Source organism: Motacilla alba, chromosome 4, assembly GCF_015832195.1.
Source record: "Motacilla alba alba isolate MOTALB_02 chromosome 4, Motacilla_alba_V1.0_pri, whole genome shotgun sequence".
NCBI classification, from domain to species: Eukaryota; Metazoa; Chordata; class Aves; order Passeriformes; family Motacillidae; genus Motacilla; species Motacilla alba.
Genome location: NC_052019.1, coordinates 57,777,817 through 57,792,213, shown reverse-complemented (window position 1 = coordinate 57,792,213; position 14,397 = coordinate 57,777,817). Strand labels below are relative to the sequence as shown.

At 40.2% G+C, this 14,397-nt stretch overlaps 1 protein-coding gene across 10 annotated transcripts in view; it reads left to right on the top strand.

Moving 5' to 3' along the window:
* Positions 1-14,397, top strand: part of NR3C2 (nuclear receptor subfamily 3 group C member 2) — a 190,276-nt gene that overhangs the window by 29,583 nt on the left and 146,296 nt on the right. Inside the window, exon 1 of one of the 10 annotated variants that reach the window (XM_038135801.1) lies at positions 7,020-8,847. The exons of 8 other annotated variants lie outside the window; for them this stretch is intronic. In XM_038135801.1, the coding sequence (XP_037991729.1) occupies positions 8,750-8,847 (98 nt within the window). In that variant the 5' untranslated portion in view covers positions 7,020-8,749. Of the gene's footprint in view, positions 1-7,019; positions 8,848-10,456; positions 11,017-14,397 lie in introns of those variants that run through there. One more of the 10 variants, XM_038135800.1, reaches the window with a different exon arrangement.

Genomic DNA, 14,397 nt, shown 5'->3' with positions numbered 1-14,397 from the left:
TAGAATCTAAAGAGAAAAGCCTGGTGATATGTGGGACTGGGGCAGAGGGCTCTGGCTTGCTGGTCATCCATCTGCAGGCAGCTCCCTGCAGCAAGGATGCTGGGTCCAGCCTGCCTGTTCCTGAGGAAGAGCTGGAAGGAGAGGAGGAAAGGCTGCCAGCAGAGCCTGCGCTTTGATGGATAGTTAAGGGTGGCCAGGGCCAGCTGTCCGTACTGTGGGGAGAGCATGGGAGGAGTGTTGGGTTAGAGAGGCCAGCTGGGAGGGTCTGGCCAAACAGGGGGTTCCTCTGGAGTCGAGTAGGTTGTCCTGAGATGTCTGGGCAGGATAAGGGATGAATGGCAGAAATGGACCCTGCTTGTCCTCACCCCCATCCTTGTGCCTGCCCTGTGCCAGGGGATCTCTGGGAAGAGGGCGGTGCAGTGGCTATTCCTCTCTATCCGAAAGGGAGGGAAGAGGGGTCTGTGCTCGGGTTGTTCCAGCCTCAGGCACAGTGTGCTCTGGTTTCCCTGCAGGAAATGCGCCTCCACAGTTTGAGTTTTGGCAGGCCTGCACCAGCTTTTAGGTTTGGGTTCTTCTAAATCAAGGAGGGGCCCTAGAATGAGCACCTATCCCTATTTCTGTTTTTCCTGGTGTTGCCCCTTATTCAGCTGCACATTAAAGGAAGGTAGAGTTTTCCAGTGCTCAGAGGTGTACAGCAGTGAAGTAACTTGATATGAACATATAAATGGTGGTGTTCGGGTACTTTCAGTTTATTTTCAGAGATTTCCCACTTAAATGTATCTCAGAAAGATGATATCTAACTTTTTTTACGATCAGAACAAAGACTAGAAGCTGTAGGTTTGTCAAAGTTACTGACAACGTTAGAAGGGGAGGTATTGCTGTTGAAAATGAGCCTTGTCTATTACAGATCTCTGGCAAGGTAGACATTAAGCTTGCAACAGTATCAATATCTGTAGTGTTCAACAGTATCTGCTGAGAAAGGAGTGAAGAACATGGTGCACAGTGGAGGCCATGCAGCCTCCCTGCTCCTCTCAAGATTTCCCATCTCCGCAGAGGCTGGAGATATAAAAAGCTGGGTGATGGAGCTGACTGTGGACTCCAGACCCTTTCCCTCAAGGTTGGCTGGAGAGGAAACCACCACAAAGGGTTGAGTTGGAGTGTAATAACTGGTCCTTGCTGAATGTTTTCTAGCCCCATTTGCACTGTAGCAATGTGAAAAAGCAGAGATGTAAAATGGTGATGAAAAAGCATTAATAGCTGGCTGTGACTTGGGACTGCAGGGTGTTCATCTGCCCTCATGCATTTTTGACTTAGCAAGTGACTGCTAAGTAGCAGAGGGCAAAAGTAAGAAGTAAGAATTAACAAGCCCTGAAGACTTACATTGCTGTTTGTTGGTATATGTTACTTGTCATACCTTCCAAGGGTTTTCTTGTTTTTGTTTGTCTTCAACAAGTTTGCATTCCTAATCTAAATTGGATGTGTGTTGTCAAGTTCAAACAAGAATGTCTGAGGCCATCCGAAAATGCTCTGTTTGGAACAATCACCTCAAAAGAAGCCAAATGCTGACTTTAGAGAAAGTTGTGATTTTGAACCCAAATGATTCAGGATTTGAATAACATATTCTGGAAGCATGCTTTTTCAAGTCAGCTAGGGAAAGGGCTGCTCGGTGCAGCATGCATAATGGTGAAGAACCAAAGGAGCTATCAGGAATGCAGTCTCAGAGCCTGAGCAAAATTAAGCATCGTTTAACCATGTTACACACCCTGCAAAACAGCAGATTAGAAGTAATGGAAATTATTATCAAATCTATCACTGGATTAAAAATAGTGTTAACTCCTTAAGAGGAAGCACTGTTAATCAACTTGCACTTGAATGGGGAATTCAAAAACACTCACAGACATTTTATTACTTGCAGGAAATACACTACTGCAAAAATCCAGGAGCATAAAGACAATTATTTGATATAGATTCTTACGTGGTAGAGAGTTAAGATGCCTGTATTTGTTGCTTAACTTGAAGCACAGTTCATAGCAATGATCTTCCATGTTGTTGCTGAATTTATTCAGAGGTGAAACTGAAAATCTTTTAAAAATCAATCTCAAAATGTCGTGAATGACATGCAAGATCTGAGACTCCTTCAGGAAACAGTCAGCAGTTGTAAAAGTGTCCCATTGACATGTAAAATATTCCCTTTACTTGTGAAATTGTTCAGTTAGCCCACTGACAATCCCTACTGTTTTTGCATTTCTTTCTCAAGCACTGCAAAGAATGTTGCTAAATTAGAACTGTGATTTTGCATGCTGCAATTAATTTGCATTATGTCTTTCATAGGAAGGGAAGAAATTTGCCAATTGTGTGTTTACTGGACCTGTTAAACAGTGTCTGGTTTGCTAAATACTATTTTCTCTGCCTATGGTGTTGTAGGAGAGCTATCACTTGTATTTGTGTTACAACTTCAGGGCCTTCCTCCTTATCCCCCATGCTCATTTAATGATGGGCCAACTTGTACCTGCAGTCTAATGAGGGACTAGAAACGTGTTGAAGGATGTAATGATGGTCACCTTTTATCTCTTTTTGCAAGTAGTTTATTATTTGTGTTTATAAAGTGAAATGAACTATCGTAGTATTTACATACATACATATGTATCTATACATATCTATCCAGTGTCTCTGTGTGAGGATAGACGCATGTATGTATACTGCAGCATTCAAAATTTTTTTTCAACAGCTAGAATTACGTGCATTAGTTCCCAGTCTGTGTGATCCAATAGCTCTCTCTTCTAATAAATCACAGACAAAATGCTGTGTGGCAAGGGAGGAGCTGCTGTCCCTTTGGAGTGTGTAGTGCATGTGGTTGAATTCCTTCAGCATCAGAGTGTCAGAGTGGCCCATGCAGCAGAGGCTTCATGTTATCCCTGGTTTCTTGCATTTCCCTTATTTTGAGCTTTGGGTGTTTGCACAAGCTGAATGCTTTTTTTTTTTTTTTTTTTTTCCTGACTGTGTTTATATCTGTGAAGTGGGTGTAGGGAGAGCAAATGCCTGAAGTATCAGGAACTGAAACGGGATGTCTCAAGGCTGGCTTAAGGCCAAGATGAAATACATCTCTCTTGGCAGCAGGGGTGCTTGAGGCAGCCCTGTGATACTGGATAACTTATTTTTTTTTCACTTGCTTAGTCCCATCCGTACCTCAGCTGACCTCCTTTGTTGGGTGGCAGGCAGTCCGTGCTGGGCCATCAGGGCCCTCCCTGCGTGTCCCTCCTGGCGCGAGGGCAGGAGAAGGTGCAGGCTGTGGGCAGCGTTCTCGTGTTTGGTGTTGTGCTGCCCTTGGGAGATGGCCTGTGTACCTGAGGGGAGCCCGCCATCGCCTGGCACAGGGAGACACGTGCCAGCAAAGGACGGAGCTGTTGTCCCCCCCCTTCTCCGGTGTGCTGACTGAACATGGTTCCCACTGGGTTTGTGGTGCCTGGCCCGCTTGGCATCCGGGAGAAGATGTCCCCCCATGGCACTGTGCTGTCTGTCACCTGTGTCTCGATCGGGCCCTGGCTCGGCCCTGTCGGTGTCAGTGACAGGCAGCAGCTGTCAGAGCGTCTCAGCCCTCCTCAGGACAGTGTCCGCTCGGCTCGGGCAGGAATGCATTTATAGCATGGTTTGGTTTCTGTGCCAAAGATAATCAGTCAGGAATATGGCTCAGGTCAGTATTTTCTTAGGGGCCTTTCCAGAGAAATGCAGCATATGGCTGCTGGCCCAGGGGTGCAGCCCCTGCGAGCCCTGCAGCTGCAAGGAGCTGTGGCAGGCCCAGGAAGATGCTGCTCTGAATGTTGTGACGAGGCAGAAAGGAGAAGCAAGGACTAGTGTCAATAAGTGGCTGTAAACAGTTTTCAAGGTTCCCCCTGCCAGCAGTAGAGCTGAGTGTCTGGCCTGTGTGCTTGGCATCCTTCCTCTGCAAGGTTTGAAAATGTTGCTGGAAGTTGATGCCTTCACTGCTGATTTCTTTGGGGTTTCTTTTTGTTTTGTTTTGTTTTGTTTTGTTTTTCCCTTTCTTATTTTCTGCTTCTGCATATGGATGCTGGCAGGAAGCAGGATTCAGGTGAGAGCAGAGAAAGCAGGGCTGCCAGGAGCTGGTGTTCCTGGGAAGGCAGTAGGGTCTTCTGCTGCAGCAAATCCAGAGGTTTTTGTAGCTTCCACTTCTTCACTCACTGCTTGCTGCCAGGGCCATGATCATCCAACCCTTAATCATTACTATGTGAGTTTCACCTTTCAGTTGTAAAGGAACAGACCATTTAATTTATGGTTTTAATGACAAAAAAAAAATAAAAGTGGGTCAATCAGCTATTAATAAGTTATTGCTTTAAAATGGTAATAACCTACTGATTTTAAATAGTTTTAAAATATTTTGGAGTAGCTGCTGCAACCTCTGTGCAACATAGTCATGCACATGACAGAGCAAATGAGGGACAGAACCTAGTGAGCATTTTTTAACTAAAAATGTGAACATTTTTACTCATTCATTGCCTGGGGTGAAATCGATGGCGTTTTATAAAATATCTAACTGAAATAATTAATAGGGTAGTTAAAAGTGTCAATATTTTCAAAAGCATTTCTCATGTTTCATAATAATTTATGTAGACTATTACTACAGCTATTCTATAATAGCAAAATACATATTATTGCCTAATTGTCTAATATAATAACACATCATTATTTAGGTTTTTCCAGTTTTTCCCAGGTCTTTTTTTTTTTTTTTTAATTAATTGTAGCATTTCTACCTGTAGGGAAGTCTGGAAACAGTGATTACTGGATTAAAAAAAATTATTTTTATCTCCTCAAAGTTTTGTAAGTACAAGAAATACAAATAAAAGACTCCATGTTTCAGGCACATTATAAGTGGGATTTCTTTAAGGAATAAAAACCTGGGTTCATGGAGGGACACTGACAACTTGAAATTTGACAGAACAGAAACATTCTTGTTTGTTTAAAAAAATGTTTCACGTTTATGCAGTTGACAAAGGACTGGGATGAAAGAGAGGTGCAGGATAATCAAAATTGTGTGCTGGTAAGATTAAGTGTGTACTTGGTATGTCATTTGTTTGTATAAACAAGAATCTGTTGCTATAGCTGATGGCATTTCAAAGAGTCTTAAACCTTGAGAAGACCAACAAGAGTAAAAAAATCCTGGATTTCATGCATTTCCATGGATTAAACTAAAGTTCCTTTCTCAAAGCTACCCAGGTCAGTTCTCGGGCAGCCTGATGGGGAGGCGTGCTGAAGTCATCTGGAAGTAGGCTGATAACTTTCAGTGTGTTTTGGAGCAGAACTCAGGTGAATTCCTTTGTTCCTTGAAGGAGACACTTCAGCACTTTGTCAGAATAATTCAAAAAAGAAAAAAAATATTTTCAACATTTATTTTAGTTTTTTTTTAATTTAGGCAGTGAGGGAAATTTGTAATTGGACATGGTAATCAAAATATGTAAAAATGGTGCCGAGAAATGTGTTCTTATCTCATGTAATTGCTCTGTAATTGTTGGGGAGGGGAATCAGATTAGCAAGGCTAAGTAGTTCCAATGCTGAAGTTAATGTATTTTTGCAAATAGTGAGTCTAAGTCTGCATTCCTTGAAGTCAGTGGGAGTTTGTGTGTTTTGCAGAATTGGAGCTAATATTTGCAAGTTCTCAGCTTAATGTAAGCAAGTTTGAGTTTCTGAGGATTTTTTAAAGAATAATCAAAACTTTTAATCAAAGGATTCATTTATGTTTAAAATATGTTTTTAAGTAGGAAGTGTTAATCTTGAAGGTATAATTTATTTCTTCTTTTGTCTTTCTCTCCTACTCTCCACTATCTCTTTTAAAACTGAAATACAAAAACATTTCCATCAAGCTTAAAAATCACTAAGTTAGTAAATGTTTTTAATGCTTAGAGATTTTTTTGTTTGATTTTGGGTTTTTTTGTTCCTCAAGTATGTCGTTATGAAACTCACCAGCACTTGCTGCATTTTTTACCTGAAGTTAAAATATTTGTGTGATCCATTAGGCAAGTATTAACTAAATGAAGTGATTGGGGTTTTTTTGCCAATTACTACCTTTAAACTAAGATTTTGTTTATGTAAAGTTACTATTTTCTTGTCAGTAACTTCATTTGGGAGGATAAGTTGTTCTTTAAAGCCGGTCATTCTTCTTAGTTCTTCCAAAGATAAAAAGAGCAGACAAACACATCAAAACTTATGCTGTAGGTTATGGCGTAGATGAAGATTAGAGAGCTGAAAACCAACCTTCTGTGCAAGTTGTGCTTCAGAACCATTATGGAACTTCTGAAAAGCATGCTACTTCCAGCAAAAATGGTTTCCTTGAATCTGGTACAAGAGCAAGTATTTTTGCTGCTGTGGAAGCTGGTTTAGTTTTGTTTCCATGCTAACCAAATTTGCACTTCGTTTGACACTGTGTGTGGGGCTCTTGCTGCCGGGGAGCTGCAGCAGCTCTAATGTATGTGTAGTAGATACTGTATCTGTGAAAGCAAAACCAGCCCTGGAAACAAAATAGTGGTGGCTGCATCCTATGAAACCTGCTTGGAAAAGTCCATGAGAGCAAAGGGACAAAAGCAAATCAGTTCTGTGAATGCTGAAACGGAGACACGGGGAAGTGGTTTTCCTAAAACTGTCCAGGGGTGACCTGCAGGTTGGAGACAGAAAGGGGATTGTCAGCTCTGTCTCTATCTGTCAGATTGTTTCTCTGTGTCTGCACTTTTGCTATCAGCATCCTGGATTTTTGGTGTGAAAAGTAAGTTAGTACTTGTCCTGAACTTGCCAAAAATCTAATACTTGTCACAGCAAGATGCACGTCAGACAGTGATTTTCAGATCTTTGCAGCCTTTGCTGGTATCTTTCAGAAGTGGGATCTAACCTGAGACATTTAGTAAGACGCAAAGCTCATTTAAACAAGGCTGTTGCTGACTTGCAGTACTCTGAGCAATTTTACATTCTTAGCTAGGAGGGGTGGGGTGGGGGTGGTGGTGGGGAAGACTGTCAAGGATTTGAAAATCACTCTTTCCAGCCCTTCCAGGACTGCAAGCAAAAGCTGTCTGTTTTATGTACTCTAAAAATTCCTCCATTCTCTCCTATTTAACTTGAAAATTCATTATTAGGCTAGAGAGATCATGATACTGAAGTTTAAAGATTGAATACTATTAAATTCAGATATTAAAAATAAACACCACTTAATTTTTGGAAATCGGGCACGGAAGTATGAGAGTCAGCTAAAATTGCTGAAGTTGGGAGAAAAGAAAAGAACACTATTCTGAAAGCAGGGTTTTTTTGGAAAATGTACTTATACTTATGGGGATATTTAGAATGTCTCCAGACATAATATGGGCAGGGTAGGAGTGGAATAGTTGGAAATTTGCTGAAAGCTTAAAGGCTACATAATAAAACACAGGCAGGTCACATGGATGTTCACTTCTCATAGGTGGAACCAGTGCTCCTTTTATTTCTTTTTTAATAGTGGAAGGAGCGCTCAGGCTGTGCTTATTTATAATCATTGATCCTTAACTCTCATCCATATTCTCTGTATTTACACGTGTTCTCCCTCATAATGCGGAGTAGTGATTTTCTTTTTCTTTTCCTTTAACAACTTGTTTCCTCTTCAGTCATGCTTTTGTTCACTTCCTTTTGGTTCTTTCTATTAACTCTCGCCTGTTCTAATTCCCACTTGTTGCTGCTTTTTACCCTGTCTTTCCTTTTCTCCCCAGCCCTTAATTCCTGCCATCATTCTGTTCCTCTTTCCTTCCTGCCTTCTGCCAATGGCTCAGATGGTTTTGAGTGACCAAGATGTGAGAGTATTGCATGATGCATGTGGAATGGAGCAGTTATCCCCAGAAGTCAGTGCTTCTTTCAGATTTCCCCCCTGCTGGCAACCAGCTAGCTCTGTACACTAGGAAGCCTTAGGAATGAGCCCTCAGAAGATGGGCTTCCCTGTGTCACAATCCTGTGGAAGCCCTTTAGGAAGCGGATGCTGTGCAGCTGGAGAGGGAATGAATGTACACTCGTGTCATGAGGAAACAGAAATACGAACCAAACTGCTTAACCCAGCACCTTATACTTCTGCTGGAGTAACTTGATTTAGTAAGTTAAAATGTCAGTGCTGTGGCTGTAGCACTGCTATTTCCTTTCCCTGCCTTCTCGACAACGATGACGATCCAAGGTTTTTAAAAACATCTCCCAAAAGCGGGAAAGATCACAAAAATCATTCTCTTAATTGCACGCAGTTTTTAATATTCCTGGGATCTGTTTTGAAGGGTGCATTTGACAGAGAGAAACCCAGCAGCCCCACACTGAATCCTTTGTCCTTCCTGCGGGGTGAAACAGTAGATAGCTTACTGTAAGTGTGGCTGCCTGCCAACCCGTGGCGCAGATTCTTTTTTTAATACTGTAAACTGGCAAGAAATCAAGAATTGCCGTTCTTCCTTTTATTTACTTTCCCTTCTGTATTAAAGAGCTCTGTAAATAAGAGAAAGTTAGATGTTGAGTGAAGGTTTCATACTGATTAATCATTAAATAGCAAAGAGTTATCAGTTCGGGGGGGGGGGGATTTGTCCCCTTTTTTCCATTTCTCTTTGGTTGAAACTGGAAATATCAGTTGCTTCATCTGGAATAGATTATCACAGGGAAAAGTCTGTGCAGTTTGAAATGAGGACAGAGCAGAATGCATCCATCATGCATAGTTTAAAATAATCTGCAAGACTGCATCTGATTTGATCCTTAGATGTACTTCCGCCCGATTTTCTTCAAAACTTGTGTTAATAATGAGTACTCTGTCTGTAGAAAAGGCTTTTTTATGGAGTCTGCCCCCAGCCTCTGCTTGTAAGTATTTTCTTATTTGAACAACTAAGCTTCCTGAAATAGCTGCTGAGTTTTTTGTTTTGCTGTTATATTTAAAAGTGGTAGAGGGGTGTGGAGTTCCTTCTGCTGCTTCTCAAATCCAAGGCATGCCTTGCAAGCTACTTTGCTTTCACGCTAGAAAGGGAATCGGCGTTGCTGCTTTTCTCATGGTTGTGTTGCTAAATTATTGGCAAAATTATCCCCAAGCAAAAAAAATTATGTTGGTATTGATATATTGCACATTTGAGTGATTTATCTTGAGAGAAATGTATTTCTGTGTGCATGATGCAGGAGGCCAAATTAAATTTAAAAATTACTGTTGCTGTTAAATACAGACCTAATGTGAAAAATTAGCCTACAACAGATTGTTTTAAATCCCAAAGCATACTGTGGTTCATTCAAAGGTCAATCTTGCTTAAAACATATTAAACATTTAATAATATCAATGTATATCTGTGGCTGACTTGATGAACCTACCATATAGGTCATGTATGCACAGCTTTATTAAAGGCATTGTTGAAAGAAAACATGGATTCATGTTTTGTTTCTTTTATACTTCATGGCTAATTGGAAATTAAGGTTTCTGGAAGTGATAAGGGATAGTTCTGCTTTAAAAGCAGTGGACTGTGACTGAAGAAATATGGACTTGATCTAGCAGATTTCTTGAAATAACTTGCTCAAGTCATTAATTGTTTTGGGGGGGGTTCTTTTGTTTGGTTGGTTTCTTTTCCCTCTGAATTCTTCATCTGCAAAATGGAGATAATCCTGTTCCCTTACCAGATGGCAGTATGTTATAGATAAATTAATGAATGTTTGTGGGACAAAGCAGTAGCACTTAATGGGTTCAGCATAAGTATTCACATTAATGATTCATGTTAAAGAATGATTGAAAAACTGCATTAATTTGAAACTTGGGAGTCTTCTGTCCCAGAGGCAGAGACTTAGTTTCCAATCTGCAATGCCCAAATGAGGGACACAAGAAATATTTATTCAGGAAATTTAGTAGTTTACAAGTTTCCTTCCTTTGGTTCCTTCCTTCCTTTAGTTAGAAAGAATTTTTTTTTTTCAGACTCTGCTGGAGAAGTCTGGATTTCTGAAGTAAATTATCTTCGAATATAAAATGAATAGGCACATTGTTGTGGATATTTGTGCAGGTGATCGGGTACAAAAATTAATGAGTAAATAAACTATTTAAATATGATTAAATTTGAGAGATGATCCAAAGAAATGAGAGCAATTTTTCTAAGCCATTATTAAAAAAACCCAACCCTCTCCTGCAAAAGTACAGATCAGAAAATATCCCGTCTCAATTATAGCCATCAGAAATCTTCTCCCCATTCTCCTTTTTCTTTTGAATCTATATTTTGAGCTCGTTCAAGATATGTAGGAAAGTTTTCTTGCAAAATGACAGGTAGAACTATCACAAACTTGTTACTATTTTAGGGGTGTTGGATAAGTTGCATAATTTTCTTGAATACAGTTTCGGTTTTGCTACCTTTTCAGTGTAGCAAGCTACAGGGAAAATACAAATTCAGTCTTCAAGGATCCTCGACCTCAAAAGGAGAAATAAATAGGTAACAACTCTACTTTAACTTGTGTTTTGCAGTCTTTTTTTTTGTATAAACCGGGTTGTTTATTTGAAGTGGAAGTGGCATTAGTTCATCCCTGTTTTGTTATCCATATTGAGGGAAAATAAAAAAATATCTTCACAGATACTTTTGGAGTTATAATGTGCCTCTGTGACTTGAGAGATTTCTACTAATAAGTGATTCTCCTTTGATACTGGGAACAGATTGTCTTCAATAACTAGCAGAATTCTGTATATATTTTTAAAATGCAGGAATAAGTGCTTGATATAAGTATTACAATGACTTTATTTAATAAAAAACATTGCACTGCAGTAGCATTTCAGAGTTACTCTTGCCATGTTTGGTTAGTTCTCTTGTGGATCTCAAAGCTCTGGTTTTGTGCTCCTTTAACTATATATTTGGATGAACCAGAAAATTGTTTTATCACTTGCTTCCTACTGACATACTCGGTTCTTACAGTAACAATTTTCCTTGGCTGTTGCAGTGTGTGCCAGGAGATTGCAGATCCTGTGTCTGTCCGTAGACTCGATACCTCAGAAACTGTCTTTTATCCGATATGCCGGTAAGGCAATTACCATGAGTCAGATGAACCCTCCACTCCAGGTTCCTTGTTATGGGTCAGGCCAGAGCAAGACCTTTTCTGGTCAGGGAGCCAGTCTGTGAATTAATGTCAGTGAGAATTACGGGTAAAATCCCCAGCCATGGCTGGTGTCCAAAATCGGTAGCAAGACTGGTAATTTAAATGTCTGATGCTCCTGGACAAAAATAAGCTGCTGGCATCTCACTCTTTCCCTCATCTTAAGAAGACTGCTTTGGATTTGTCCAAGTAAAACCTAGAGAATAGGTTTGAGGAGGAGGAAAAAGTGTGTCATCCTCCTTCACCTCAGTAACTTCATGCTTGTCCATGTTTTTTTCCCCAGTTCCTTAAACCGGAGGAAGGATGTCCCACTGATCGTCTCTCAGCAGGTCATGGCATAAGCTGCTCCCTGTTTTATCCCTCTGATGAGGCCATATACCACTTGCTGCATTCATTCTTTCCTTTGCCAGGTCATGTTTGATTTTCTCCTCTTGAACAGGGCTCAGAACAGCCCCAGTTCTGGCCAGCTCCTCACTGCCTTTCCTGAGCTGGGGGCTGCTGGGCAGAGTGACACTTGCAGCCCCGTGACCTCCATGGCCGCCTCATCTCCGCTGTGGCACCTGCGGCAGTATCGGCCACAAAGGGATTTTCTTTATTGCATTAAGCTTTCAGAGAGAAGATTTAATAGGTGTGTCGCAGTGCCATTAGCCTCCTGTGACCCAGTGTCTCAGCAAATCCTGCCATGGCTGTGTAGAATTTGTTTTAGTTTGAGCAAATTTGTCTTCATTAGAGCCATTTTGAGGGAAACTGGTTTTTTCTACCCATGGGCCCATCTTCTTAATTCTAGGTGGCTGGACCTACTAGCTGGTATTTGAATCATTATGCTAGTCTTGAGTAACATCCCATCTGGCAATGGGAAATTCAAAAATACAATTAATTGAGTTTCCTTAGATCATATGGTTGTGAAACCCTTTTTAACAAACTTTCACACAGAAACAAAGTTTTATGCTTGTGGTAATAATGTTCATAAAAAAATGTTTTGGTGTGCTTAGTGCAAAATAACATTTCAGCTTTTGGAGGACAACCACAAAATCTATTAAAAAAAATATGTTGGCAGACACATAGGCAAAGGAAATCTATCAAAGTTTGTTGATGTTTGTCTGCAGTGCGGACCAGTTAATAAATTCTTTCTCTACGCGAATGAGCCGCATCTCCTCACAACACTTCAAAATCTTTAAATAACTTAAAGGCTCTTTTCTTTGATGTGAAGTTCACTGTGCAACACCTTGGTGCCAGGGAGGATAGTTAATTATTAGTGGTGTGGCATGATTTTAATATTTGTGTAAAATGTCTCATCTGTGGCACACTGACACCATCTGAGCATTGAGTACCTGTTGTATGTGAGCCACCTTCAGCAGGGGCATGTTCAAAATGAAGAACAGAAAATATTTAACCATCCTTCAGATCCTAAATGGAGCTCTGCTGAAATGTCATTGCAAAAGTTGGAAGAGTCTGAGCCTAGCTTGGGAAAATAGTAAACAAAATAGGATTTTTCGGTGAGGTACAAGTAAGATTTGCCTGTACAAGTGAAAAAGTGAGACCTGCTAGTTTAGGCCAGCAGGTTGCCTCTTGCCAAATTCCAGATGACAGTGACTAGAAGTGACATGGTCTGGGTCTTTTGCTGTGAAAATCCCTGTTTCACCTGTGACTGCAGGGTATTTTTTGGGGAGGAATTGCTCAATCATAGAGTCGTACGTAGAATGGTTTGGCTTGGAGGCAACATTAAAGGTCATCGAGTCTTTCACTGACCAGGTTGCTCAAAGCCCCATCCAACCTGGCCATGAACACTGCCACAGATGGGGCATCCACAACTCTCTGGGCAACCTGTGCCAGTGCCTCACCATACTCAGTGCAAAGATTTTTTTCCCAATATATCATCATGCCTGTGTTATTGGATTCTAAACAAATACACAGGAGAGCTTTCTAGTTTCTTTGGAAAAATGGTCAGAGAAAGGAAGATCAATGTTTTGGATAGATGGATGCACTGCAGTAAAACCTGCTGCCCATTACTGAGGTCTGAGGTCCAGCCACTGCCTTTGCTTTAAGGCGTTCACAGACCTTTCATAGACTTGTCATGCATTAGCTATTGGATAAAATGTGAACCTTAAGTGAAAGGATGTACTGCTAAGATAACATTTAATTGCCAGATATGGGAAGGATTTAAGACCTGTTTCCAACATTTTTTTTTTTCTTACAGCAAATGTAAAAAGCTTTCCAGTTAGCTTAACAGTTTTGGGGGGGGGTGGGGGGGGGTGGGTCTTGCCCTGAAGTTTTCATTCTCCTTGTATGTTGCTTAGGAAGAATAAGTGCATAATTTTTTATCTGTGGATGCCTGTTGACGGAACTTAATGCTGTTTAACTGAGATAATCAAAGGGTCAAATAATTTTGTGAATTTTTAAGTATCATTTCATCTTTAGTACAGTGACTGTGGTCCCTGGGGTTGAAGAACAGTTATTGTTATGGTTCTTTTACCATCTGGTTCTATGACAAGAATACCCGATCTTGTGTTGCTCTACATGATGAAAAAATAGATAAATAAATAGGATTTATGAGTTTTCTTTACAAGGCTTTTGCACAGGGCAATTGATTTTATTTTAGTCTGTACAAGACCAACCAAGACAAGAAAAAAAATTGTATTTCTTTCTCTTGCTTTCCCAGGTCCGGTGTAAATGAAAGAAGACTGATATGTACTTACAGATTTTTAAAAATGCCTTAGCAGTTTTTCTTTGGCTTTCTGAAGAGAAGATTCTGTATTGTTAATTCTGAAAAAGGAATTTTTTTTCAGTAATTTTGAATGCCCTTGAGCCCTCTTATGCAGAACTCTGTAATTCTTCATGGCAAGCACCTTGCACAAGACTTTTTGGGGCGGAAACCTTCCTTTTTAATTAGGTTGCAGATAAAGGTTTAGCTTAGTCATGTTAGCAGTGGAAGTTTCTTCAGTGACTTTTCCCATCAATTGTATACTTTAGGTCAAGGTCAAAAGTATCACTGTTCTTCAAAAATTATGTCATAAACTTTTTTTTTTTTTTTTGTTTAAGGAAGAAGTAGTCTCCTTTGGAAGAGTCTTATACAAAAGATTAAATTGGTAGCATCAGAAATTCAAGATAAATCAAAAGACTTTTTGTAAATGTGAAGACATTCCATTTAATACTAAGCTGTTTTCTACTTTTGATGATAAGGCAAATGCAAAATTAAGTAACAGAAGTCAAGATCAGACACATTTTGAAAGTTTGTTTGTTTTTAAAGTGTATTCCTCTTCCTAGGAGAATTTACTTCAGGTAAATATTGGATCTGTCTGTAAACTG